General features: G+C 43.8%; 1 protein-coding gene across 1 annotated transcript in view; it reads left to right on the top strand.

The window, feature by feature from the left end:
• The window catches only part of IKBKG (inhibitor of nuclear factor kappa B kinase regulatory subunit gamma), a 66137-nt gene that overhangs the window by 21765 nt on the left and 17508 nt on the right, over positions 1-26864 (top strand). Inside the window, 8 exon segments of the mRNA XM_030194234.1 lie at positions 2267-2328; positions 3083-3145; positions 5781-5904; positions 6108-6226; positions 19016-19168; positions 19812-19908; positions 19992-20141; positions 20276-20418. Of these exon segments, the coding sequence (XP_030050094.1) occupies positions 2267-2328; positions 3083-3145; positions 5781-5904; positions 6108-6226; positions 19016-19168; positions 19812-19908; positions 19992-20141; positions 20276-20418 (911 nt within the window).

Below are 26864 nucleotides of genomic sequence, written 5' to 3'. Positions count from 1 at the left end.
TTCACTCAAATTCTCAGTCTCTGGGGCAGCGTCAGTATCGTGACATTTGGAGCAGGTATGTCTCTATATATGTGGCACTGGACACCGATGGGGGCATTTCCCACTAAGTTTATTTGTATTCCTGTATGGACGGATAGGGGGTGGGGGAAGGGGGGTTTCTGTATAAAATAATAAAATCCTTCTCTGGGTCGAGGGTGGGATGCCACATTTGGGAGTCTAAATGCTCAAGTATGTCTGGTGTATGGCGATTCAAAGATTTGTTGATTTTCTTTATATAGTTATCTGTTGTAACATGCAAAGTAATGGCAAGAGGGGTCATCCCCACATGTATAAGTTTGTATGGTGTGCATCCTTGACTCAATAAAAATATTATCAAATAAAAACCAAACAAACATAGAGAAACACATGCAAATGAGTTGCTTTTGCGACCCAGCTGATTTGCATGCGATATGGAGGAAGCCAGTCTGTGAGCTGAGCAAGCACAGAACAGTCAATCGCTATTCGTGGCTGCTCTGCGCATATGCTACAGACGGCTCTCATACACGCAGACAAGCGTGTATGAAGGCAATAGATGTAGCGTTTTTTTTTTTTGGCAAGCACAAAAGCACGGTTTTTTTTTTTTTTTTTTTTTTTTTGGGGTGGACAGACCAGTGTTGGGGCTCCGTGCTTCCCCGCTGCTGGGAAAACGTGGAAAAAGCCTAGAATATGCTCACTGCTGTTCTGGGCTCTGAGGAATCAGCATCAGGGCTTGGTTCCACCCCCAGCTGTTCCTGCTGCTTCCTATTGGCCGGCTGACATCCTGGAACACCCATCTCCCTGAAGATGGACTCTCATTGGCTGGCTGCTATCCCAACTCCTCCTCCCTGCAGGGCTTCCCTGATTGGATCTGAATTTCCTGGTGTCCCCCTCCAGTCGTGAGTGGGTGGGACACACCAGGCTGACACTGTCCAATTGGTTTAGCCCCTCTCTGTTGTGCTTCTAAGCATGGGGGATGCTGTTTCCCAGCAGAGGCTGTTTGACCTTTGTCTTCCTTACATTTTTGGTATGTCACCATTGCTTTTATGCTTTACATGTACTGCCCCCCCCCCCCCCCCCCCATTTCTTGCCAGTAAAATGTCATTTGAGAGAGAATCATGGCACGGCTTTCATACAAGCAAAGAAGGTGCGTGTAAGCTGTTTTTTTGTGCTCCATCTTCCTTGCCTTGTTTCTCCCCTTCTTCTACTTGCGGTAATGAAGAACCGGCAGGTCCAGACCTCCCATTAAAATTTCCACAGTAAAGGTAGGGACTTCTTTTGTGCATGGAGTCAGAAACAGCAGTGCATCACATTGCATGCTCATTATAATAGCTTTGCATTCTGTTTTCATTAGCTGCTACCGTGGCAGGAAAATGGCTCAGAGAACCCTTTTGTGCATGTCCCGGTTTACTACTTGCGCGCTAAACCGGCTACAACTAGTTTAAAAACCACGTTGCTGGCTCATTAAGTTTAGTGCATCTGGCCCTTACTGTATTAGGTTAGTGAACTGAATAGAAATCAAGAAAGAGATATAGATAGATATAGATGTTTAAAAAAATATCTATATACATAATATTTCAAAATCTAGAAACAGTGACAATTTGGTACATAAAGCTTAGGTAGCAGTGATTTTTTTTAACTTGAAACAATTTTTATTGATGACGATATAAGAACTAATAAGAAAATGCTCTTACACAATTCCAAAGAACATACATCAGCAGGGTTCAAGATGAGAATGTCAGGCTTTACCCAGGAGATACACTGATTGTTTTGCGGCATCAAATTTTCTCCCCTGACCCCTCCACCCCCGTCCCCCACTAGCAGTGATTTTTTTAATGAGCTTCCGGAGTGATACCGCTGAGGTTCTTGAAATTGGTTTCTAAGATATTTGTTGTTATTACATTAACGCTCTGTCTGTTGGATGATATATTCTCTACTTTTACTACTTGGTTATTTTTTGAACCTATTTGACTGTGTATTCATTAGGATGTAAGCACACCGTTTCCTAGTGTGAAACTGCATTGGACACTAGACACTAGCATTACCTACTCTGCTAGTCTGTATCAGTACATGGAAAGTTTCCAAGTTTATTCATACTGTGTACAAAAGAATAGGTTATAGTGGCACCAGTGGTGAAATAACATTGGTTATTCTTTTGAAATAATTTGATCACTCTTTTTCTAGTGTGTAGGAATCAGGCTTGAAGCCCAGTTTCTGGGGAATGACAGCTCTTGCTTTGTGTGCTTGACAGGAAAATGTGGTTCCGGTGGAGAGGCTGCTGGTGAAGGAAGCTTTGCAAGAAGCAGGGGACAGGTGAGATGTGCTGTGTACTTTCAGTACAGATTCAGTCCTCCCTTACTTTAACTGCTCTGTTACCATACAGTTCATCTTAATAAGAGACATCTAAAAACTGTGCTACATTTTCCAAGTTAAGGCATTGCTGGTCATTAGAGACCCACATGACAGGGCATATCAGTAGAAGTTCATTTCTTGCAGTGTTTCACTTGTTCTGCCCTTTCTCCCTACTAATACTACTATTTAACATTTCTATAGCGCTACAAGGCATACACAGCGCTGTACACCATACAAAAGACAATCCAGTTGATGATTCCTTTGCTGAAATTGAACCACCAAATTGGGAAAGCAAAATGCATGCCTTACAAAACAAGTCAAGAGGGAAAACCGGAAGCAAAAGAGATAATGGGGGGGGGGGGGGGGGGGGGGGGAATGCAAGACAATGCTGAAAAGTTGTAAATTTCCATTTTTGATGTCAGTGACTTTGCAATATGCCAACATTGATGGGGGGGGGGGGGGGGGGTTGCTGCTGCTTAAATGGTAGAAAACAACTTCCCAGTTATCTTTAGGCATACTTCAGACTCCACTTCCCCTCTCTTTTCTCCCCTTCCCCCCCCCCCCCCCCCCCCCATCAGATGGGAAACTGAAGGAATGTTGCACCAAGGTACAACTTTTCTTGTTACGTTAAAGGTCCAGTGGAAATTTTATATGGAAAATATTGCAGACATTGCACAAAATATTCCTCTCACTAGCAGAACTTCTTTCATTCCAGCTCTAGAAAAGTGGACGCAGAAGAGAAAGAACTGCGCAGAAGGTTGATGGAGACAGAGGATAGGTATATTTCCTCCAATTTCCAATGCTTTTGTCTCTAACTTAGTTTCCTACCCAGGCTCTCAGCATTCCTAGTCTTTAGGTAATACATTGCAGGCCACTTAGAAATTACTTCTGTGGCTGGAGAGCTGGTTTGATTTGGTTTCTCCTTGAAAATACTTTGGAGGCAGTCTTCACAGCTCATAGAAGTGCTGACTCCAATGTTCCAGTACTAGAAAACCAGTAGAAAAAATGAGCAATGGCAGAGAAAACCAGCAACAGCAGAGAATCACTAAGTATGAGTATTGCACTTTTATTTCTTGTTTCTTATAAGACTTAATAAGGAATGATGATGTTGAAAGCCATACCAGTGTTGGACCTTGTGTGTGGGCCCTGGAAGATTGAGAATGCAAACACCATGATTGGCTTGCGATAAAGTGCTTCTGGGTCTTTCTCAATTAGTGATCAGCTAGTTATTTTGCATTCCTGTTTTTCCATTGGGGCTGGGTAGCAGGCTTGTTTTCAGACGCACAGTGTTGGGGGTGGGTGCTGGGTAGCAGGCTTGTTCTCAGGCACACAGTGTCAGGGGTGGGGTGAAGGATTCGATTACAGTGCTGTCTCCTGAGCATCCTTGGTTTCTTGGATGCAGCAGAGCAGAGACAGGTTTTGAGTTGTTGATAGGAGATATAAGTATAACCCCTGACGCAGCACTAGCGAAACGGGGGCTCCTTGTCGGGTTGAAGAGCGGAGACTACTGGAATGAGTGGAACACTACAGCATTTGGAGGAAGCTAAGTGATTTCTTGCGGTGTCCCCGGCTTTATCTCATATAAGTACTTTGGAAAACTGTATTAGGAGTGCATAAGAAACTGACTTACATGTTTGCAGAGACACACACAATTGCCAGTTAGAGCTTGGTTAATCATTTGATGGAGTTTTTTTGAAGCTATATGATGGCACGCCGAACCTACGCCTTATAGCCTGCTGTGTTGGGGTGGCGAAACTGAAGCTTTTTTTCTCCGTCTTGAAGATTGACTATAAGTTACACAGACTGGGGAGTCCTACATGACTTTTACATAGCCAGTGTGAGGCTGTGTTGGGATTTTCAGTATTAATATTATATCAGGCCACAAATGTCTTCCATATCTTATCAGACTTAGGCAACCAGCCTCTTCTTATAGCCATCAATTTACTTAAATAATAGGCAGTCCAGAGCTTAGGTTGAACCACCTCCTTTTGTGGTAATGTAGTAGTTGTCCAGCATCAAGTGACTTCTCTTCATAGGACAGCCATGCAAAATCAGGTTTGTCTCAGGTTGGCAACTTTCGACCTATAGCTAGTATACCTTTTTTTTTTTTTTTTTTTTTTTTTTTACTTAGTTAGTAGAATTTGTAGTCAGCTCTCAATTATCCAGTTATATATCGAGCTTAAATTTATTACATGATTCTCAACATGGTTTTAGAAGCTATCATAGCACAGAAACACTTCTACTAACATTAACATCTGCAGTCAAGAATACGTTGTGTAGAGGCAAAGAAATGGTCTTGCTACAATTTGATATATCAGCAGCTTTGACACTGCTAATCATTCTGACTTCAAAGGTCTTACGTTCCTGTATTGTTTTAAAGTTACCTTTCAGGATACTTACTATGAAATCACTGGTACAGGGTATTCACGAGAAGTACTCTCTTAGACCAAGGGACACAGTTTATGTCTGAGCTGATCTAGAATCTGTGGACACCTTTGACCTAATAAGACAACATTGGGAGGGGAAAGTTGATACCTCTGACACCCCTCTAATTGAATATGTAGGTAATATGTGGCAGAGATGAGCAGACCTTGTGGGCTTTGTTAGAGATAACCTGCAGGCAGCCCACACTAAGCAAAAGACCTGGTATGATCGTAAGGCCTGAAATAGTTTTATGAAAGCCAGCAGGTGCTTGTTTTAGTCCCAGTTCATCAACTGGGCAGGACCTTACAAGGTCATAAGGTGCCTGGATGATACAAACTATGTCATATCTATGGACTCTCAAGACAGCAAGCAGCATGTAAATATGTTAACGGCCTGTGCAAATCACACATCCATGGTGCTAGCTGTGTGTAACCTGCCAGAAGAGTGTCAGGATAGTGAACCCATACCTGACCTTCTAGCAGAGACATTACCAGAGGGATCTATCAATGAGGAGAGATCTCCATACAGTCCATAGAGATCTATAAAATCTGAAAAAAAGTAATATTTTTTTAATGGATTTTATAGATCTCTGTGGACTGTTTTTTAAATGTGATTTCTAATAAATATCCCTTGGTTGGTACTTCTCTGGTCGTTCCCCTTTTTGTTCTGTTGTTTCTCCTTGGCTGGGGACTGTCATTGTGATGGCCTGGCTAGAGGAGAGTGGGTTGTAATTGAAAACCTAAAGTTAGCTTCAGATGAAGGCTTATAATTCCATGCCCAAGTAGGGGCAAGTTCTGATTGAGCTAGAAGCCCAAAGGAGCAAAATAAGATACTGCTGGATGAGTATTCCCATTTCAAAAAGTTCATGTATTGGTATGGAGAGGTTTGCACGCCACCCCCGTCCCATTTAGTATTGCTAAAGGATTAGTACAACAAAGCACTGAAATTTCTCTGCCTAAAATCAACAAGTGTTTTTATTTTATTTTCAGAAATGTGGATTTGAACATTCAGCTGGAGTCTGCTCAAGGAGAGGTGATCCAGCTAAAGAAGCGAGAGAAAGAGCTGGAATGGAAAACACAGCAACAAATACATGTTTTGCAACAACAGCTGGAGGTAATCATATAATCAAATGGGATGAATGGATAAATAATTGACATTTTAGATAGTGGCTAACCCCAAGTACATGCTAATTCTTATGTTCAGCTCATTCTGAATGAAGCTAAGTCTGCGTGTTCACACTTTACTCTTAAGTTCTAAGTGCAGATAAGACACACCAATTTCTGTTGCTAGGAACTCATCTGTTCTTTCTCCTGCAGCAGTTGGAAGAGGAGAAAGCCTCTGTGAAGGCGCAGGTCACATCGCTGTTGGCAGAATTAAGAGAAAGCCAGTGCCAGCTAGAAATATGCAAGAAGGAAAATCAGGTCCTGGAAGACAGGTAAAGGGTACTGCCTTTCGTGATTCTTCCCCCCCCCCCCCCCCCCCCCCCCCCAATACCATAGAAGCATGATAAAGTTGTGCAGGTACAATGTGGTGTGTGGTAAAACTTAAACTTCCTTAGTGTCCTTGCCAGACCAGTCCAGAGTCTGGATTATGCCTACCAACCAGCAGATGGAGATATAAAGTAAAGCTCTCAGCACTTGTTCTTTAAGGGCACTATGGAGCATTAGCTCCTTGATATCACTCTGATTTCAGCAGCTGGTGGCAGCTGGTTGTGCATCTTCTAGGTAGGTTTGTGACTGCTCCTGGGTCAGCTGGAGATCTTATCACAGTTGTATTGTACACATGGGGAGCTATAAGAAACCAAGTTTTCCCTCTTTCTTATAAGATACATGGCCTTGTGAGGCCAATTTTGAAGCCCTTGTGTCTCTCTTAACTAGGTCAGTGGTTGTTTTGTCTTAATGGGTGTGGGTTTTCACAGTGTGGGGAAGGGAGGGCCAAGTTTAATAATTACAAACATGGAATTGATTTTATTATCTTTATATTTTACTTGTTGGATAAGTGAATTTGACAATAGACAACATAACAGGATTCATTTTCTTAGTTGGTAAAAACCATATAATTTTTTTGAAATGTTTGCTTTTAAACAAGTTCTTTTGTAAGATCACTTGTTTCCCTCTTTGTACGCTATATCATTCTTTAATAAAAAAATAATTAAACATAAACAAATGTTTAATATCTTCACCCCTTATTCCATCCCCTGTCTCCCCCCCCTGATGTCCTCCCCAAAAGAATGCCCCATACAATCCAGACTTGAATACTGAAGGGCTTAGACACATTTATTTATTTAACACATTTGTACCCCACATTTTCCCACCAATTTGCAGGCTCAGTGTGGCTAACATCAAACTGTAAAGGCAGTCGCCAATCTGATAACTATACAGATAACATAGTGTAGAGGACATGGAGATTTAAAAAAATGGAGAATAAGGGCAAAAGGTGAAAGGGTAAAAGTGGTCAATACAGTCCATTAATTTGCTGTGTTGTAGAATATAGGGACTTATGTTGGATCCTTGGGGTAAGCCTTTCCGAATAAGCTGGACTTGAGTGATTTCCTGAAATTAAGATGATTGTGGATTGTTTTCACAGCTTTTGGCAGTGCATTCCATAGTTGTGTACTTATAAAGGAGAAGGTGGATGCAAAAATGGATTTATATTTGAGACCGTTGCAGTTAGGGTAGTGGAGGTTTAAGTATGAATGGGATGATCTGGATATATTCCTGGAAGGTAGATTGATTAGGTTTGTCATGTATCCAGGGGCTTCTCCGTAAAGAATTTTGTGGACTAGGGTGCAGATTTTGAAGATATGTTCCTTAATTGGAAGCCAATGCAGTTTCTCTCGAAAGGGGTTTAGCACTATCGAATTTGGATTTTCCATAGATGAATCTGGCTGCTGTGTTTTGGGCAGTCTGTAGTTTCTTTGTAAGTTGTTCTTTACATCCTGCATATATTCCGTTGCAGTAGTCTAAGTGGCATAATACGATTGATTGTATTAGATTACGAAATACTTCTCTTGGGAAGAAAGGTTTTATCCGTTTAAGTTTCCACAATGAAAAGAACATTTTCTTTGTAGTGGAGTTTATTTGACTTTCGAGGGTTAGATTGCGATCGATTATAACACCAAGTATTTTTAGGCTCTCAGAGATAGTAAGGGTAAGATTTGGGGTGTTTAAGGTTGAAGGTTTGACTTTATTGTGTTGAGATGAAAGGGTAAGGCAGTGCATTTTCTCAGTGTTTAGTTTCAGTTGAAAAGAATTTGCCCATAAGCTCATGGTGTTCAAATCAAGATTAATTTAATTGGTGATTTCAGACAGGTCATGTCTGAAGGGAATGTAAGACACACATAGTAACATAGTAGATGGTGGCAGATAAAGACCTGTACTGTCCATCCAGTCTGCCCAACAGTAAACTCATTACACATGGTATGAAGTGTTACAGCATATGTATACCTGTTCTTGATTTATTCTTGCCATTTTTAGGGCATAGATCGTAGAAGTCTACCTGGCACTGGCCTTGTTCTAAAATTTGTGAAGTTGTCAAAGCACCCGAAAAGCTCCACTCCGGCCCATCCAAATCTACTCATCTTCCGTCAGGGCATAGACCGTAGAAGTCAGCCCAGCACCAGTTTTCCTACCTAATCTCCCCTGAGCTTCTTTGGATCTGATCCTTCTAAACAGGAATCCTTTGTGTTTTGTCCCACACATTTTTGAATTCTGTTAATGTTTTCATCTCCACCATCTCCCGCGGGAGGGCATCCAGGTATCTGCCACCTTCTCTGTGAAAAAATACTTTCTGACTTTTATTCCTGAGTCCGCCCCCTTTCAATTCATGCCCTCTAGTTCTACCACCTTCCCATCTCTGTAAAAGGTTTGTTTGCAGATTAATACCTTTCAGATTTTGAACATCTGCATCTTACCTTCCCTTTTTCTCCTTTCCTCTAGTATATACATGTTTAGGTCAGCAAGTCTCTACATGTACCTCTTGCTTCCTAAACCCCCTTCCATTTTCATCTCTTTTCTCTGATCTGCTTCAAGTCTCTTGCATCCTTAGCAAGATAAGGTCTCCAAAATTGAACACAACATAATACATTTTAGTACATCGCCCCCTCCCTTTCTATTCCCTGTATCCCCCCCCCAAAAAAAAAACAGGTAACGGTTTCAGATACCAGGAAAAACCAGGAACCCTCAAACCCAGATCAAAGTGAGGTACATTGTATAGGAACCAGTGAAAGTAGTGCCCACTGTTGATTAAAAATAAAACTATGTGCTTTAGGATGTAACTTGTGAATATATGAAGACCAAATAGCCAAAAAGTGAGATTGTTGCTTAAAGGTTATATGTAACTCTCTCAACTCTATCAAAAGAAGGTCATGCAACCTATTTCGTTAGTGCCAGTAAGTTGGAGATTCTGCTTGTGTTCAATATTGCAAGATAGGTTTCCCCACCAGGCAAACCTTCATTCTCTGAGGATAAGCAGGCCATAATTCTCACAATTGGGTAACGTGATCCCAAACTTTTAACAAGCTTTTAAAAAAGCTTCTGTGAAGCTTGAGGCACACTCCACTGTGCATGCGTGAATGCCTTCCCACTCGCCTATGAGAGCGCAGTTACTGCAGTTTTTCTACCAGGGTGAAGAGTGGTCGACATTTTGTCCTGCTCTTCACACTGCTCGACCTGAAGAGCTTTCCTAGTGCCTTTCAGCTTTTTTTGTGTTGTTGCTATTTTTGGCATGCCCGTGTTTGGTTTCCCTCTTCCTTTATTGTTTTTAGTCCCTTTTTTACCCACTTACAGGTTTCCTTTATTTTTCCCATGTCACTGGGTCATTTTTAGGCCTTGACTTTGGACACGTTCTCTTGTGTTTTTATTCTTGGTGACTTGCCCCTTCCATGTCCACAAAAGTTCCCAGTGGCTTTAAGCGCTGTACCTGGTGCAATCGGACCATCTCTGGTAAGGACACCCATTCTTGGTGTCTTCAGTGTTTAGGGCACGACCGTAACCCTGCTAACTGTGTCCTCTGTCTTCATATGAAGAAACAGACCCAGTTAGCCAGAGAGGCTCAACGAGAGGATTTTTAGAGCCAGGTCCAATTCCTCAAGGTCGGCAATGTAGGGCCTCGATGTCTGGTACTGCACTGGCATCTGGGAGCATCTGTATGTATGGCTGCTAGACCTGTGTAGACACTGGAAGCAGTGGGTCTTCACCTGCCTCGATGCTGACTGTTGTGCAGGTTCCCCAGGACTGGCCAGTATCTGACCTGACCCTGAGGCGATGTGAGGATTCGGTGTCATCCTCGTCGATCAACTTTGCGCGAAGGCTAAGAAGCATTGGCATCAATCACCCTTGACACACTGTTCCGGGTGCTTCGGGACATTGAGAGATTCCTCCGACTCCGGTGTTGTGTGCGGCTCTGGTGTTAACTGCCACCCAAGCCAGTACTCCCTCGATGTTAGTGGAGAAAGCTTCACCAGAATCAAGGCAGGAGCCAACTCCTCAATGCCATTGTTGAGGACAAGGTTCCTCTAAGCTGAGGCAGGCTTGTTCTTGGCTCTCTCATGAAGAGGTTTTGACTGACACCGATGAGCACTTATGGGGAGTCAGAGGAGGATCCACGGTACATTTTGAAGGATGAGTCCTATGGAATTCCCTCTGAACCCAACCCTCCCCTCCCCTTGAAAGGAGAAAATCTCCCCCGTAGAGCCTTTCTTTTCCTTCTTTTCTGAAGGAAATGGCAGCTGCAATTCCATTTCCTTTGGAGGTGGAGGACAAGCCCAGGGCTAAGATGCTCAAAGTTCTGAACTACGAGTCTCCTCCTAGAGAGGCAGTGACTGTCCTTCTCCATTGAGGTACTGCATGAGGTTCTCGTCTGGAATTGGGACTCCTCTCTGTCCCAGTAATGCCCAAGAAGATCGATACTATGTACCAGATCCACAGCACACATGGTTTTGATAAGCCCCAGTTGCCTCATCATTCCATGGTGGTGGAATCCACCCTCAAAAGAGCCAGGAGTTCTAGAGACTATATTTCAACGCCCCCAGGCAGAGAAGCTAGGACCTTGGACTCTTTTTGGAAGGAAGATGTTCCAGGCCTCTATGCTCATGTCTTGCGTTCAGTCATACCAGCTCTTCATGAGCATCTACTTGCAGGACTCGGTGCTCAAGATGTTGGACTTGGCTGACTCTCTTCACCGGAGCAGGCCGAGTTGCTGCTCAGGTTGGCCAAGCAGCAGAAGGCGTGTTGTAAGTTCTTGGCCAGGGGTGCACGCGACACTTTTGATGTGGCATCCAGGATTTCTTTCCAAAGTATAGCAATGCGCAGACTCCCATGGCTTCGTGTTTCTGACTTGAAGCTGATGGTTCAGCAGAGGTTGGCAGATGCCCCATGCTGGGGGGGGGGGGGGGGGGGGTGGGGGGAATCATCTCCTTTTTGGAGAGAAGGTTGAGGAGGTCATAAGTACATAAGTGTTGCCTAACTGGGATAAGATCGAAGATCCATCAAGCCCAGCATCCTTACAACAGTGGCCTATCCAGGTTACAAGTACCCTTGCAAGATCCCAAAACAGTACAATTCATTTTATGCTGCTTATCCTAGAAATAAGCAGTGGATATTTCCTTAAGTCCATCTTAATAATGGCTTATGGACTTTTCTTTTAGGAAGCTATCCAAACCTTTTTTTTTTTAAACCCTGCTAAGCTAACTGCTTTTTGGAAAGAGTAAGCAAGTGATTCACATTTACCTGTTCCACTCCACTCATTATTTTATAGACCACTGTCATATCTCCCCTCAGCTGTCTGTTCTCCAAGCTGAAGAGCCCTAGCCGCTTTAGCCTTTCCTCATAGAGACGTTGTCCTGTCCCCTTTATCATTTTCGTTTCCCTTTTCTGTACTTTTCTAATTCCACTATATCTTTTTTGAGATGTGGTGACCAGAATTGCGCACAATATTCGAGGTGAGGTTGCACCATGGAGTGATACAAAGGCATTATAATGTCCTCATTTTTGTTTTCCATTCCTTTCCTAATAATACCTAACATTCTATTTGCCTTCTTAGCCACCGCCGCACACTGAGCAGAGGGTTTCAACATATCAACGATGACACCTAGATCCCTGTCCTGGTCAATATCTCCTAAAGTGTAAACTTGCATCACGTAACTATAGTTCGGGTTCCTCTTTCCCACGTGCATCACTTTGCATTTGCTTAAATGCCTTTTGAAAATCCAGATACACAATATCGACTGACTCACCTTTATCCTCATGTATATTCACCCCTTCAAAGAAACGTAATAGATTGATGAGGCAAGATTTCTCTTGACTAATTTGATGCTGGCTTTGTCTCATTTATCCATGCTTATGTGTATTCTCTGTAATTTTGTTCTTTATAATATTCTCTACAATTTTGCCTGCCACCGATGTCAGGCACACTGCTTTATAATTTCCTTGATCACTGCTTGAACCCTTTTAAAAAAATTGGCGTTACAGTGGTCACCCTCCAATCTTCCGGTACCATGCTTGATTTTAAAGATAAGTTCTGCAGGTTCATTTTTTAATGCTATCAGTACTCTGGGCTGTATACCATCCGGTCTAGGCAGTTTGCTACTCTTCAATTTGTAAAATTGCCCCATTACATCTTCCAGGTTTTCAGATATTTGTTTCAGTTTCTTTGTCTCATCAGCATTGAATAACATTTCTGGCAGTATCTCTCCTACATCTTCCTTGGTGAAGACCGAAGCAAAGAATTCATTTAATCTCTCCGCTATGGCCTTGTCTTCCCTGAGTGCCGCTTTTATCACTTGGTCATCTAGTTGTCCAACTGATTCTTTTGCCGGCTTCTTACTTCTAATATACCTAAAAATGTTTGTACCATGTGTTTTTTTGCCTCCAACACAATCTTCTTTTCAAGGTCTCTCTTTGCCTTCCTCATCAATGCTTTGCATTTGACTTGCCATTCCTTATGCTGTTACCTATTATTTTCAGTTGGATCCTCCTTCTGTTTTCTGAAGGATTTTCTTTTAGCTCTTCATGGCTTCATTCATCTCATATTTTAACCATGCCGGCTGTCATTTGGCCTTCCTTCTTCCTTTTTTAATACATGATATATACCTAGTCTGAGCTTCCAGGATGGTATTTTTTAACAGCATTCACGCCTGATGTACTCTTTTTACCTTTCCAGATACTCTAAAGGTTTTTTTTTGTTTGTTTGTTCATTTGTTTTTTTTTACCATTCTTATTTTATCATAGTTTCCTTTTTGAAAGTTAAATTCTAACGTATTGGATTTCCTAATTTCAAAGTCCATACATTGATCCACAAGATCCTCCTTGGAGTAGCTCCAAGCTACATGAACAGTTTGATTGATCTTCCAGCCAGAAACAGGACCAAATCTTCTTGAACATTTCTCAATCTTCACCTTCCCAATTGCAAAGGTCTCAAATACAAAACCTACTACGCATCCAACTTCTCCGTTATAGGCAGCCAACTCTGGAACGCCATACCCAGACACATCCGAACAACCAAAGAACATCTACCCTTCTGCAAGCTGCTGAAAACCTACCTCTTCAAACAAGCCTATCCAAATGACCCGACTTAATTCACGAACCTAATCCACACCACTAGCATTATCCTTACATTAAACCCTCCCCCACATCTCTTCCTCTTGTCCTACTCTATACAATTATGTTATTTTTGTGATACTTTGTATCAGACATTGTAACTCTGTACCACACTTTGTAAACTGCACTAAACCTGCATTGTAACTCTGTACTATACTTTGTAAGCCGCACTGAACCTGCTAACAGCGGGAAAGAGTGGGTATAAATGCTACAAATAATAAATACTTACTCCAGAGTTTATATCAAATCTGATCATGTTATGATCACTGTTATCAAGTGGCCCCAGCACCATTACCTCCTGTACCAGATCATGTGCTTCACTAAGGACTAGATCTAGAATTATTTCCCCCTTTGTTGGTTCCTGAACCAGCTTCTCCATAAAGCAGTACTTGATTTCATCAAAGAATTTTAGCTCCCTAGCATGCCCTGATGTTACATTTACCCAGTCAATATCAGAGTAATTGAAATCACCCATTATTATTGTGTTCCCCAGTTTGTTAGCCTCCCTAGTTTCTGATAACATTTCTACATATGTCTGTTCATCCTGGCCAGGTGAACGGTAGTACATTCCTATCACTATCCTTTTCCCCTTTCATGGAATTTCTATCCATAGGGATTCTAAGATGTGTTTTTGTGTCCTGCAGAATTTTTAGTCTATTCAATTCAAGGTCCTCCTTAACATATGCTACTACTCCACCATATAATTTGTACCTGTGTATGACAGTGTCCCACTGGTTATACTCCTTCCACCAAGTCTCCAGGGATGGCTGTTATGTCCATCTTTTCATTTAGTGCAATATATTCTAACTCTCCCATCTTATTTCTTAGGCTTCTTGCATTTACGTATAGATATTTGAAACAATGTTTGTTGTTCCTATTTACAACTTGTTCAGCAGTTGACGGTGATAATTTACAATCTTGAAAATCTGTCTGATATTTTTTATTTAAAAATACCTGGTCTACTATGGTCTCTGTTGCAACCCCACTGTCAGGATGCTCTATCTTCGCTGTTTTGGCGATATCTTTTAAAGATATCTAGTTCTGAATAGTGCGCTTTTGATCGACTGTCAGCCTTCCCCCAGTTTCTAGTTTAAAAGCTGCTCTGTCTCCTTTTTAAATGTTGATGCCAGCAGCCTGGTTCCATCCTGGTTAAGATGGAGCCCATCTTTCTGGAGTAGACTCCCCCTTCCACAGAATGTTGCTCAGTTCCTAACAAATCTAAACCCCTCCTTCCCGCCTCATTGCCTCATCCACGCGTTGAGACTCCGGAGCTCCGCCTGTCGCTTGGGCCTTGTGCGTGGAATGGGAAGCATTTCTGAAAATGTTACCCTGGAGGTTCTGGATTTGAGCTTTCTACCTAAGAGCCTAAATTTGGCTTCCAGAACCTCCCTTCCATATTTTCCTATGTCATTGGAACCCACATAAAGCAGGACAGCAGGCTTCTCCCCAGCACTGTCTAAAATCTTATCTAGGTGCCACGTGAGGTCTACCACCTTCGTACCAGGCAGGCAAGTGACCAAGCGATCTTCATGTCCTCTAGCCACCCAGCTATCTACATGCCTAATGATTGAATCTCCATCCTAACCCTTCCCTTGTGGGCAGAAGCCCCTGGAGAGACATCTTTGGTGCGAGAGAATATTGCATCCCCTGGATGATTCTGGCTACAGAATCACTTTCTACCTCTCCACAGTGATGCTGTCCTTTCAGGAGACCTTTCTCCTTCATGGCAGCACAGAGGTTGCCAGTTCTGGAGGTGGGACTTCTCTACTATGTCTCTGTAGGCCTCCTCTACAAACCTTTCTGTCTGTCTCAGCTCTTCCAAGTCTGCTATTCTGTCCTCCAGAAATTGGACCCGTTCCCTGAGTTCTAGGAGCTCTTTGCACTGAGTACACACATACAACTTCTCACCAACTGGGAGGTAATCAAACATGTGACAGTGCAAAAGACTGGATAGCCCCCATCTCACTGCTGGATTGCTGCCTGCATCTTATTGATGATTTAAGTTGCTAATGGAGTGAGAATATGTAAACTAAAGTTCCCTAATATTGTTATATGCTAGGCTATGCTAATTTATTTTTATTGTTATTTTAATGTTGTTAGTAGGTTCCCCTCTGTGGATCTAAGTAGACTGTATTTCTAAGAGCTAATTACTGGCTAGTAAAGATGCCCTAATTATGTTTCAACAATTTTATTGATGACAATTCAGAATAAACACATTCAAAAATATACACGTTTACGAAGATTCTTATACAAAACTGTACCCAGTAAAGACCAGACAAAATAATCTGTCGTCAAGCTTTTTACAAGTTTTAATACCCACCCTTCCCCTATATGTATTGTACTTGCAAAACGTGGCAGACACGTACTCCCAAATGCAATTCAAAACTATAAATCCGTCACCCATTCTTCTCTACCCATCCCTCCCACAAAAAAAACAAAACAAAAAAATGGGGATAACAATACTCTTATAGGGAATTTAGTATAAAGCTACAAGCCCCTTGGGATAAAGATTGTATGTACAGGTCCCAAGTTGTTAGAAAAACCCTTCTCCTTCGGGGGGAGGATCCAACCATTTTGTGCTCCATTAGCAAGAGATCATGTAATTTATTTCGCCAATGCCAAAACTCTGGCGGAGAATCACTCTTCCAAGCACTCAGAATTGAGCTGTTTGCCCAATATACAAGCCTTGCACATTGATAATTGAGCCCCCCTACTTGCTATAGCAAATAATTTGTACTTATCCAGGATTATTCCAAGAGGGGACAATGAGATTCTCATCCCCAACAGTGCCTCCAAAAAACCGATCAACCTAGTCCAGAAAGCCTGGATCATTGGACATTCCTAGAGAGAGTGAAAAAAGGATCCCGCTTGCGGTCCACATTTTGAACACAGGGGGTCTGCCACCCTTCCCATCCTAAAGATTTGAGCCTTAGTCAAATATGCTCTGTTAAAATATGATATTGGGATTCACGGATATCTCCCCATTGACCCACATAAAAACCTTCGGGTTTGAATATAACACTCCTACCGCCTCCCCCAAAAATCCCTCAATATCAACCTTTTTCAAGACTGCAAAAAGAAACTGCCATACTACTCGATCGAAGGCCTTCTCTGCGTCAAAGCTTATCAGCAAAGATTGCCTTTAAGACCATTCCACTGCCTCCAAGGAAGCCAAAATCGATCTGATATTCCTAGCTGCCGGCCTTCCCCTCACAAATCCCACTTGCGAGGGAGAAATCAAGTCCGGGAGCACATGAGATAATCTGTTCGCCAAAATTGTTGCATAGAGTTTCACATCACAGTTGAGAAGAGAGATGGGTTGATATGACCCCAGATCCTCTGGAGTCCTCCCTGGTTTCAAAAGTACTATCATTTGAGTAACTTTAAAGAACTCCGGCATGGTCCCAGATACTGCCATTGAATTAAAAAGGTTTAGCAAGGGGAATTTCATATGATCATAAAGCAACTTATAGAATTCCACACTATACCCATCTGGGCCTGGCATCTTGTGGAGCTTGCTCTGTTGTATTGCCAGCCGCAGGTCTCCCTTTGTAATGGTGGCATTGAGAAATTCCCGCTGCAAGGATGAGATTTTGGGCAGTGATTGTCTAAATATAAGTCACTATCTAGCATAACGTCTGCAGGCTCCTGATATAATCGTTCATAATATTTCCTGAAATACGTCGTTATCTCTGCGTCTAATTCAACCACCTCTGGGGTCTCCCAATTGCATTATCCTAGAAGGTCCTTTTCTATTTTTTACTAGTCGTGCCAACAGGGCCCCCGCCTTGTTCCCATGAAGGAATAACTTATACCGGTAATACAGTTGGGACTTTCTCGCCCTCTGGTGGAGTAACTCATTCAACTCTCTCTGGGAAGTCAAAAGGGCTTCTCTAGCAGCCACTGACTGGGTGGCCCCATAACGGAGGCGCTGCTTTCGGACTACCTTCTCCAAATGGAGAATTTCTTTATCTCTCATTTACCGGGCACGGGCTCTATCGGAAATTATCTCCACTCTCATTACTGCTTTTGCCGTTTCTCAAAAAAGACCATGTTGGTGGGTATGAGCTCCATTATGGAACACAAAATCCTCCCATGTCTCCTGGAGAAAAGCACCAAAATCCCAATAAAGATCTAATGGGAACCTCCAGGCCTCTCTCTGCTTAATACCCGCCCCTTTTTCCCAGTGAGACCATATGATGATGGCATGATCTAAAACCTCACAAAGGCCAATTTCTGCTGTAGTAATTCTAGAGAAGAAGAGACTTGATATCAAAAAATAGTCCATGCAAGACCACGTCAAATGCACACGTGAGAGATGTGTATAATCTCTAAGTGTGGGGTGCAGGACCCGCCAAACATTTATCAGATCTAAAGCACTGCAGAGGAAAGGCAGGCCCCTAGAGTACCGACTTAAGCTCTGGAACACGGAAGAGGATTTATCCATCTGAGGGTCAAATACCATATTAAAATCCCCTCCCAAAATAATATTGACCTCCTGATAGGGTGTCAAAAGGGAAAGATGCCCTAATTAAATGTGTAGCCTCTTAATTGGTTCAAGAGCTTATAAATCTGAGATCATGCCAGGGGTGGGTGGGAATTAAAGTCTAAACTGAGGCTTCCTATGCCTATTAGCTGTGCTTCATACTGATACTACAGTAACTGTAAAATAGCCCCCTTAAATGCTAGCCAATCAATTATAACAGAGACTTTATACGCTAAGAAAAGCTATTCTTTAAACTCCTTTGCTAAGTGAGCAGAGTAACTTATCATAATGAAGTCCCTGAGGTTATCTATTTAATTATAAGTCTACCTTTCCCCAAGTTTAAACATTTCCAAGCAGATTCTTACCAATGGAGGTCTGTTCTTCTCTGGAAGTCTTCTCACAGCACCTCTTCTGGATTGAGGAGAACTCAGCCTTGCTCTGCCCTACTTATGTGTTTGTGCTTCCTTTGTGATTCACACTGCAGTCGGGGCCCTTTGAACCTTAGTCTTTAATCAGTCACTGTGGTTTGACTGACAGATAACTGAACAATGCTTATCTTGGTACCTACAAGGAAAACTCTAACAAAAGTTCTCTATAAAGGTTTCTTTCTCTAGCAAATGATTTTAACTAGATATTCATGAGTATGGGACTACCTTTCTGTTTGTGTTGATACAGATGTCTTTGAAATGACTAAAGTTAAAAAGTCTAAACTGAGGCTTCCTGTGCCTATTAGCTGGGCTTTATAATGATACTATAGTAACTGTAAAATAAACTATTGGGGGGGGGGGGGGTCTGTTGCTACCATTTTCTGCTTTGTCAGTAGAAGTACTGGCTGACTTGGGCTGCACAGCATCTTAGAGTGACATCACTTAGTTGTTCTCAGTCTCCCCATCTGCTGGTAGAAGGGCAAATAACCCACTCATTGGGAATGGTCTGGAGAGACTCAAGGAAAGAAAATTAGCAGGTAAGATTTTTCCTTATATATTTTACACCACTTTTTCTCAGAGTCCACAAAAATTGTTATAGAAAATATCTAAATAAATTCAATCTAAGCATCAGTTGTAATCAGATGTAAACAATCTGAGCATCAGTTGTAATTGAGCCTCCTCCAGTCATAGAGTGCTGTGGTTTGGTTTCCTAGGCACCGGAATACGAGTGATGCCCTGCAACAGCGGAAAGGAGAGTCGGAGGTGCTGCTGAAGATGCACAGCGTGCAAGTGGATCAGCTGCGTATGCAGGTCCAGAATCTGGAGGCTGCGCTCAAGGTAGAGCGGCAGAATGGCTCAGAGGAGAAGTGAGTCCCAGTTTTGGCTCAGGTTCAGTGAAGAATATATAATGTTCTCTTTTGGGTCCCTTTCAGTATATTTATTTATTTATTTATTTATTTATTGCATTTGTACCCCACATTTTCCCACCTATTTGCATTGCTAATGTGGCTTACATAGTACCGTCAAAGGCGTTTGCCCAGTTGGTGGATAACAAATACAAAGTTGTATAGTGATCGTATGAGGTATAAGTGGAGGGTCGGAATGGATGAAGATTGCATGATATCCTGTTTGATCATAGTCATGCTGTGTTGGTAGGTGAAGAGGGTTACGTGGGGTCATTGGGGTAGGCCTTTTTGAAGAGGTAGGTTTTTAGTGATTTCCTGAACTTTCTATTTAGAAAAGCTGAAATTTAATACTGTATTTAAGAGCTGACAGAATAATGGTTGTTGATTGAAAACAAATGCAATACAGGGTATAGCACTTCTAGTATAGCATCCTTAGGTCAACCCCATTCCCAATCCTTCACATGCAACTTCTGTTGCCCACTGGCATTTCACTCAGAACCCATGCACAGCCCAACTACAACAATGCCTGCCATATTATAGAACAAGGGGGAGTGCAGCACTAAGATGTGAGATAATAGTATGAAATTCACCTCTTTGTCACTAGGAGAAAACTAGCTCAGTTGCAAGCAGCATACCACCAGCTCTTCCAGGAGTATGATCTGCACATCAAATCTAGCATGGACACTGAAAAGAGGAATAAGGTGAGTCCTGCTGTAGTCTGAAGATGTGTAGGCAGCCTGGGCTTCTGTGGGATATCATTCTCTTAACTTTTTTGTTCTTTTAGGAGATGAGCATCCATCTGGAGGACCTGTCTCAACAGCTTCAGCAGGCAGAGGAGGCGCTAGTAGCAAAGCAAGAGTTAATAGATAAGCTGAAAGAAGAGGCTGAGAAACACAAGACCATACAGGAGACTGTTGTTGTGTTAAAGGCACAGGTCAGTGTGGAGCAGTAGGAAATCCCAGCATGGTCTCTCTACTCCCAGTCATATGTTGCAGTTCAACTTGTGAAGATGCCCTAAATGTGAATACAAATGACTGAGTGAATACTGTTGAATATGTGCTGTTACAGGCTGAGATCTACAAGGTGGACTTTTTGGCAGAGCGGCAAGCCCGAGAGCAGCTGCATGAACAGCGAGAACGTTTACAGGAACAACTGGATCAGCTACAGAGAGGCTATGACAAATTGAAGTCTGATTCTGAGGGAACCAGCAGGTAAGTTCTTCTGGAGACCACATTTAATTCTACCACTCTCATTGGGTGACTGAAAAAAACCCTTTAGGCTTATTTTCTAAAACTGTATGGTTGAAGCCCTGTTATTTCTTTTACAAGAAGCCTTTATTGGTTAGGGGGCACATATAAATGGGCTTTCACATTCCTGCTACTGTTCATCATTTTCATTAACAATTTGGATGATAGAAAAAAGTTCATAGGACTGCAAATGGAGAATTACTGCAAGCAGGCAGGAAGGAAGCTAAGACCTGCAAAAGGAGCTTGACATTTTGCAGAACTTGACATTTCTCCAGTTTGTCAAGGTCATAACAGTTTCTTTCTTCCTTTGTGAGAGTGTAGTGTAGTCATTTTCTAGAGAATAGAGAGCTGCACGGGAACAGGAATTGCGGGAAACCTGCAGGTATGACTTCTGGGTCCACAGGAATTCTGTAGAGATGGGCGAAGTCTCTGCGGGTACTCCAAATCTCTAGCAATGCCAGAATAAGACTTAGAATGCACTGAGAGGGACTATTGGAGCATCAGAATAAGACTTAGAATGCACTGAGAGGGACTATTGGAGCATCAGAACAAGACTTGGAACACTGAGAGGGGCTATTGGAGCATCAGAATAAGGCTTGGAACATACTGAGAGAGGCTATTAGAGCACCAGAGTGAGGCTTGGAATACACTGAGAGAAGTTATTGGAGCCAGTATTGCCAACTTTGCTTTATTTCCTGCGAGTTGGTCTTGATTCTTTTTTTTAGAACTTGAGAGGTTTTTTTTCCTGAACTTGCGGGTAGCTTGTTTTTGGATTTGTTGCTACCTACTGCTGTTGTTGCACACAAAATTTCTACCAAGTTCGTTCAAGAACGTGTCTCATCCTGTGCCTCAAGCTTGTTAACACTTTTCCTGCCCCTGGCATGTTCCCCATTGGATGAGTCCTACGAATCCCTAGGACACCCAAGCCTACCCTACATTGGATTGGTTGGGGAATACATACATCATCAGCAAGGACAGAGACTAGAGGGGTCAGAATTGAGACTGAGAGCTGGAAAGTTGGTTGCAGTGCGCTGCCAGGGCCTGTCTGCTCTGCCTTAATTTCCAGTTCCTTTGGGTTGTCATTACTTTTTAACGGGCTGCCCCCAGTATTTGTGGAGAAACTGTGCAGGGTGCTTGTCAACTGTAGCCAGGTTTGGCAGGGGCTCCTTTTCAGTCCTCATTTCAAATCCGTCTTCAATGAGAAGCACGTGTGTGAGGAATTGAGGAGTTGGTGCTGTGGTTGCGCGAAGAGCGCTCCATACAAGATGATACTTCATATAGAGAAGAGTGATAGCTACAGGCGCCCAGATCCGGTAGGTGCGCCTTTCTTTTGGGTTGATTGGGGTGTTGCTTAAGGAGTGGGCCTGAGGTGGGAAGGCCAGCCTCTTTAGTATTTTTTTTTTGGAGTTCTCTTTTGCTGTCATTCTGCAGTTTTGTTTGGTTCCAGTCTAAAGTCACTTCTATTGCTGTTTTTTTACAGGCGTTCAAGAAGAATCATTAACTTCTAGGGTAGTACCAGAGTTCCTAGAGAAGCCACTTAATGGCTTGTTATTGGGCTTGTTTGCCCAGGTCGCTCCAGAAGTTGGAAGCCAAAGTGCCCAGACTCTGAATACACTCTAATCCAGCTTTAATCTAGCCACAGATTTTCTGTTTTTCTATGCATGTTTCTGTAGGTGAAAGAGAACCAAGAAAATTGTCTGACTAGAAATGGGATCTCCTGTCGAGTGGTTTATGTTTAAACAATTTTTATTGAACAATAAATAAATGATATACACCAACATAAGTCTTTTGTATGAACTGACAATCATTGCTTCAGCCACCCCCTACAAACCCTCCCCCTGTAGAACCTTCCTCCCCCCCCCCCCCCCCCCCCCAAATCCCCTTAAGGCACTCATTGACAACATTGGAGGACCTGTGCTCTTATGACTCTCCGATTCTCAAATGGTTTAAAGTACATGTTTGCATGTGTTTAACGAGTTCTTGAGTACCCACAATATTAAGCAAACTATTTATTGTATCCATGTTTGGGGTAACGTCTTACATTTTAGCATTCTCAGTTGTTTTGGAAAGTTGGTTTCTATATGTGCCTGCTTTTACACTGTATACACTATGTGAACTTTTTGCTAGATCAAAAAGAGGTGTTCCGGAGACTGGTGCAAAGGAGGAGAAAACGTAGATTTGAAAATTAAATATGCATGTAACATAGTAAAGGATGACAGAGAAATACCAGCATGATCAATTGAGCCTGACTGGGGAGGTTATTGAGGTTGTACCTGCAGTACAGGGCAGGTTACTTTGGCTTGGATTGTTGAGGATTTACCTGCTGCCCCATGATTTCTTAGAAGTGTGAAAAGTCATTTTCTCCAAGTACAAGCAGGCTTTGTTCTCACAAATGAGTTGACGCGGTCCAGCATTGCCCGGTTCAGCAAGATTGCAAGAGGACAATTCCAGAACTTTAAGGAACGTGAGCAGCTCTACAGTGCACATGTGCGAGTGCCTTCCCACCCGCTGCCTCAGTTTCTTTTCGTCTGTGTGAGAAGAAGCTGTATTTTTGTGCTCTCACACGTCCGGTAGAGCTTTTTTGAGTGCCTTTTTGCTCTTTATTATAGTTTAAAAAAAAAAATTTCCATTATTTCTAGTTCATTCTGCCTCGCTTCTTTCTTTTCGACATGGGCCGCATTTAGGCCTGCCCGGTGGGTCTCCCTGTATTGCCTTCTTTCCTCTTTTTAGGCACCATCTCGACTTTTGATTTTGCCAAAGCCATTTTTCCTTCCATGTCATTAAAGACTCCCAGTGGCTTCAAGCGCTGTACCCGATGCAACCAGACCATCTCGGGAAAGGACACTCATTCGTGGTGTCTTCAGTGCCTGGGGCCCAACCATAGCCCTTCAAACTGTGTCCTTTGTCTTTGTATGAAGAAAAGGACTCTGCTTTCCCAGGAAGCTCAACGTGGAAACATTTGTGGAGCCCAGTCCAGTGCATCGAGGTCGGAGGTGTCGACATTGAGTGCTGCATCGGGAGTCACAGTAGGGATAGCTGCTGTGAGACCCCAAGACACTGGGAGCAGTGAGGCATTGAGTGGATCACCACCTCTCTCGAGGCGTCCTTCTATGCAGGCCCCCCTCCACGGGACCGGCCATCGTCAGACCTGACCCTGAGGCAACATGAGGATTCGACGTCGTCCTCGTTAGCACAGAGGAGCATGAGTGACGTGCATTGGGCAAAGGTCAAGAAGTACAGTCATCAATGTCCATCAATGTTTTCGGTGCCAGGAACTCTGGGGCACTGAGGTATTTGGCACCCGAGATGCATCAATGCCGGGAGGACCACTCCCCCTCCATCCAGGAGGTGCCGATGCATGCGTTTCCCAGCAGCCGAGATCCTGCTCCCGCACTGTCCCCGGTGGTTCTGCATCATGAGCTCCAACCAGCCCCGCAACCTTTACCGATGGCGGCCCTCGATGAGCGGATCCGGTCCTGAGCTGGATGTCCTCATGCAGCGATGTGCATTGGCATTGGGGGTGCTTGCGCTTACCATGTCTTCCGGTGTGGCCGCCGGCGCCGCTTGAGGCCCCGGTGTCGACTGCCACCCAGGCCGGTACCCCTTCGACATTGGTGGAGGAAGCTTCATCGGAGTCGAGGTGGGAGCCAGCTCCTCGACACAGTTCTCGAGGGCATGGGACCTCGACGTTGAGGCAGGCCCGGACTCAGACATCCCTGAGGGAAGTGCTCTCAGATACTGAAGTGGAGCGCTCATGGAAATCAGAAGAGGATCTCGGGTACTTTTCCTCCAATGAATCCTATGGGATCCTTTTTGAGCCTTCCCCTCCATCTCAGAGCCTCTCATTCACCTCTTTTGTATGGGAAATGACTGACGCCATTCCATTCGCGTAGAAATGGAGGATGAGCCCAGGGCCAACATGCTCGAGGTCCTGGACTACACCTCCCCTCCTAAGGAGGCAGTGGCAGCTCCTCTCCACAAGGTACTCAAGGCAGTCCTCCTTCGGAACTGGGCATCCCCTTTGTCTGACCCTGTGGTCCCCAAGAAAATTGATACCTGGGTTGGTGAGGTCTCAGTTACCCCATGACTCCATGGTGGTGGATGCTGCTCTCAAATAACTCAGGAGTACTAGGGACTATGTCTTGGCTCTCCCAGGCAGCGAAGCTAGGACCCTGGACTCTTTTGAGAGAAAGATGTATCAGACCGCTATGCTCATCACCCATATCCAGTCATACCAGCTGTTCACGTGTCCTTTAGATTGTAAGCTCTTTGAGCAGGGACTGTTCTTCTATGTTAAATTGTACAGCGCTGCGTAACCCTAGTAGCGCTTTAAAAATGTTAAGTAGTAGTAGTTCACGAACGTGTACTTGCGGAACTCGGTGAGACAGCTGTTGGACTTGGTCTATGTGCTCCTACCGGAGTAGGCTGAACCTTTTCGCCAGTTGGTCAAGCAGCAGAAGGCATGTCACAAGTTCTTGGCCAGGGGCACATACAACACTTTTGACGTGGCATCCAGAATCTCTGCTCAAGGTATAGCAATGTGCAGACTCTCATGGCTGTGTGTTTATGACCTGGACCATTCGGTCCAGCAGAGAATGGCGGATGCCCCTTGCCGGGGGGGGGGGAGGTAATCTTTTCATAGAGAAGCTTCAGGAGGTTGCTGACCAAATCAAGAAGCATACTGATGCTATGTCTTCTCTCTCTCCCACCGGGCATCTTCTGCTCCTGCCTCCTCATCCAGGAGGTATTTTGGTAAGTCACGGAGTGCCCCCTGTTCCTATTCTAGGCATAGGTACAGTCCCGCGGCGTGCCAGCCTGCTCAGGCTCAGCCCCAGTGTGCTCGTTCTCATCAACAGCGTTCACTCAAGGCCCCTGCTGCTTCCCAGCAAAAGCAAGGGACGAGCTTTTGACTGGCTCCTGCAGAGCATAGCAACTATCAAAGTGTCCGTTCTGGATGACTTGCCGGTTGGGGAGAGATTAATATTTTTCACCAAAGGTAGCCTCTCATAACCTCCAACCAATGGGTTCTTCAAATAGTCCAGCTTGGATACACCCTCAATTTGCTTTCCAACCCTCCAAATTGTTCTTTGAGAGCCCATTCTTTCAGCCCTGAGCACAGGCAGGTACTTTCAGAGGAACTCTCCGCCCTTCTCAAGGCCCATGGGGTCGAACCCTTTCCACCAGGGGAAGAAGGGCAGGGATTCTATTCCAGGTACTTTCTTGTGCAGAAAAAGACCGGGGGGGGGGGGGGGGATGCAGACTTGGGAATTCATGTGTTTCCTTATCTTGACGATTGGCCGGTAAAGAGCACCTCTGAGGATGGTGCTTGGGAATCCATGCGAATGACTATTCGGGTGCTAGAACTACTAGGGTTCGTTATAACTATCCCAAGTCCCATCTCTATCCAGTTCAACGATTGAAGTTCATAGGAGCCCTTCTCGATATGAAGAATGTCCAAGCCTACCTCTCGGAGACGCGTGCGGACAATCTTCTCTTGCTAGTGTCCAAAGTTCGGACATCCCAGCAGGTCACAGCTTGGCAGATGTTGAGGTTGTTGGGCCACATGGCTTCCACAGTGTAAATTACACCCATGGCACGTCTTCACATGAGATTTGCTCAATGGACCCTAGCTTCTCGGTGGAATCAAGCCATGGGAAGCCTAGAGGATGTCATTCAGGTGTCCCCGAAGCTTATCCGCTGTCTTCAGTGGTGGACAATTTGGACCAATTTGACCGCGGGACTTCCATTCCAAATTCCTCAACCAACAAAAGTGCTGATGACGGATGCATCCCTCCTGGAATGGGGAGCTCATGTAGATGGGCTTCACACTCAAGGAGCTTGGTCCTTCCAGGAAACAAATCTTCAGATCAACCTCCTGGAGTTCCGAGTGATCTGGAACGCTCTAAAGGCTTTCAGAGATTGGCTGTCCCATCAAATTATACTAATTCAAACAGACAATCAGGTTGCAATGCATTACACAAACGAGCAGGGGGACACTGGATTTCGCCCTCTGTTTCAGGAAGCAGTCCAGATGTTGCATTGGGCATGCCAGCATGGCATGTTTCTGCAAGCCACTTATCAAGCAAGACCGCGGAACCATGATCCTGATTGCGTCTTACTGGCCGAGACAGATTTGGTTCCACCTTCTTCTGGAATTGTCCTCTGAAGAACAGTGGAGATTGGAGTGTTTTCCGACCCTCATCACTCAAAACGAGGGATCCCTTCTACATCCCAACCTCCAGTCTCTGGCTCTCACGGCCTAGATGTTGAGAGCCTAGAATTTGCGTCCTTTAGTCTTTTGGAGGGTGTCTCCCAGGTCTTGCTGGCTTCCAGGAAAGATTCCACTAAGAGGTGTTATTCCTTTAAATGGAGAAGGTTTGCCGTCTGATGTGACAGCAGGGCCATAGATC

This window comes from Microcaecilia unicolor, chromosome 2, assembly GCF_901765095.1.
Source record: "Microcaecilia unicolor chromosome 2, aMicUni1.1, whole genome shotgun sequence".
NCBI lineage: Eukaryota > Metazoa > Chordata > Amphibia > Gymnophiona > Siphonopidae > Microcaecilia > Microcaecilia unicolor.
The sequence above is the reverse complement of the archived record's forward strand: the minus strand, read 5'-3'. Positions and strand labels throughout refer to the sequence as shown.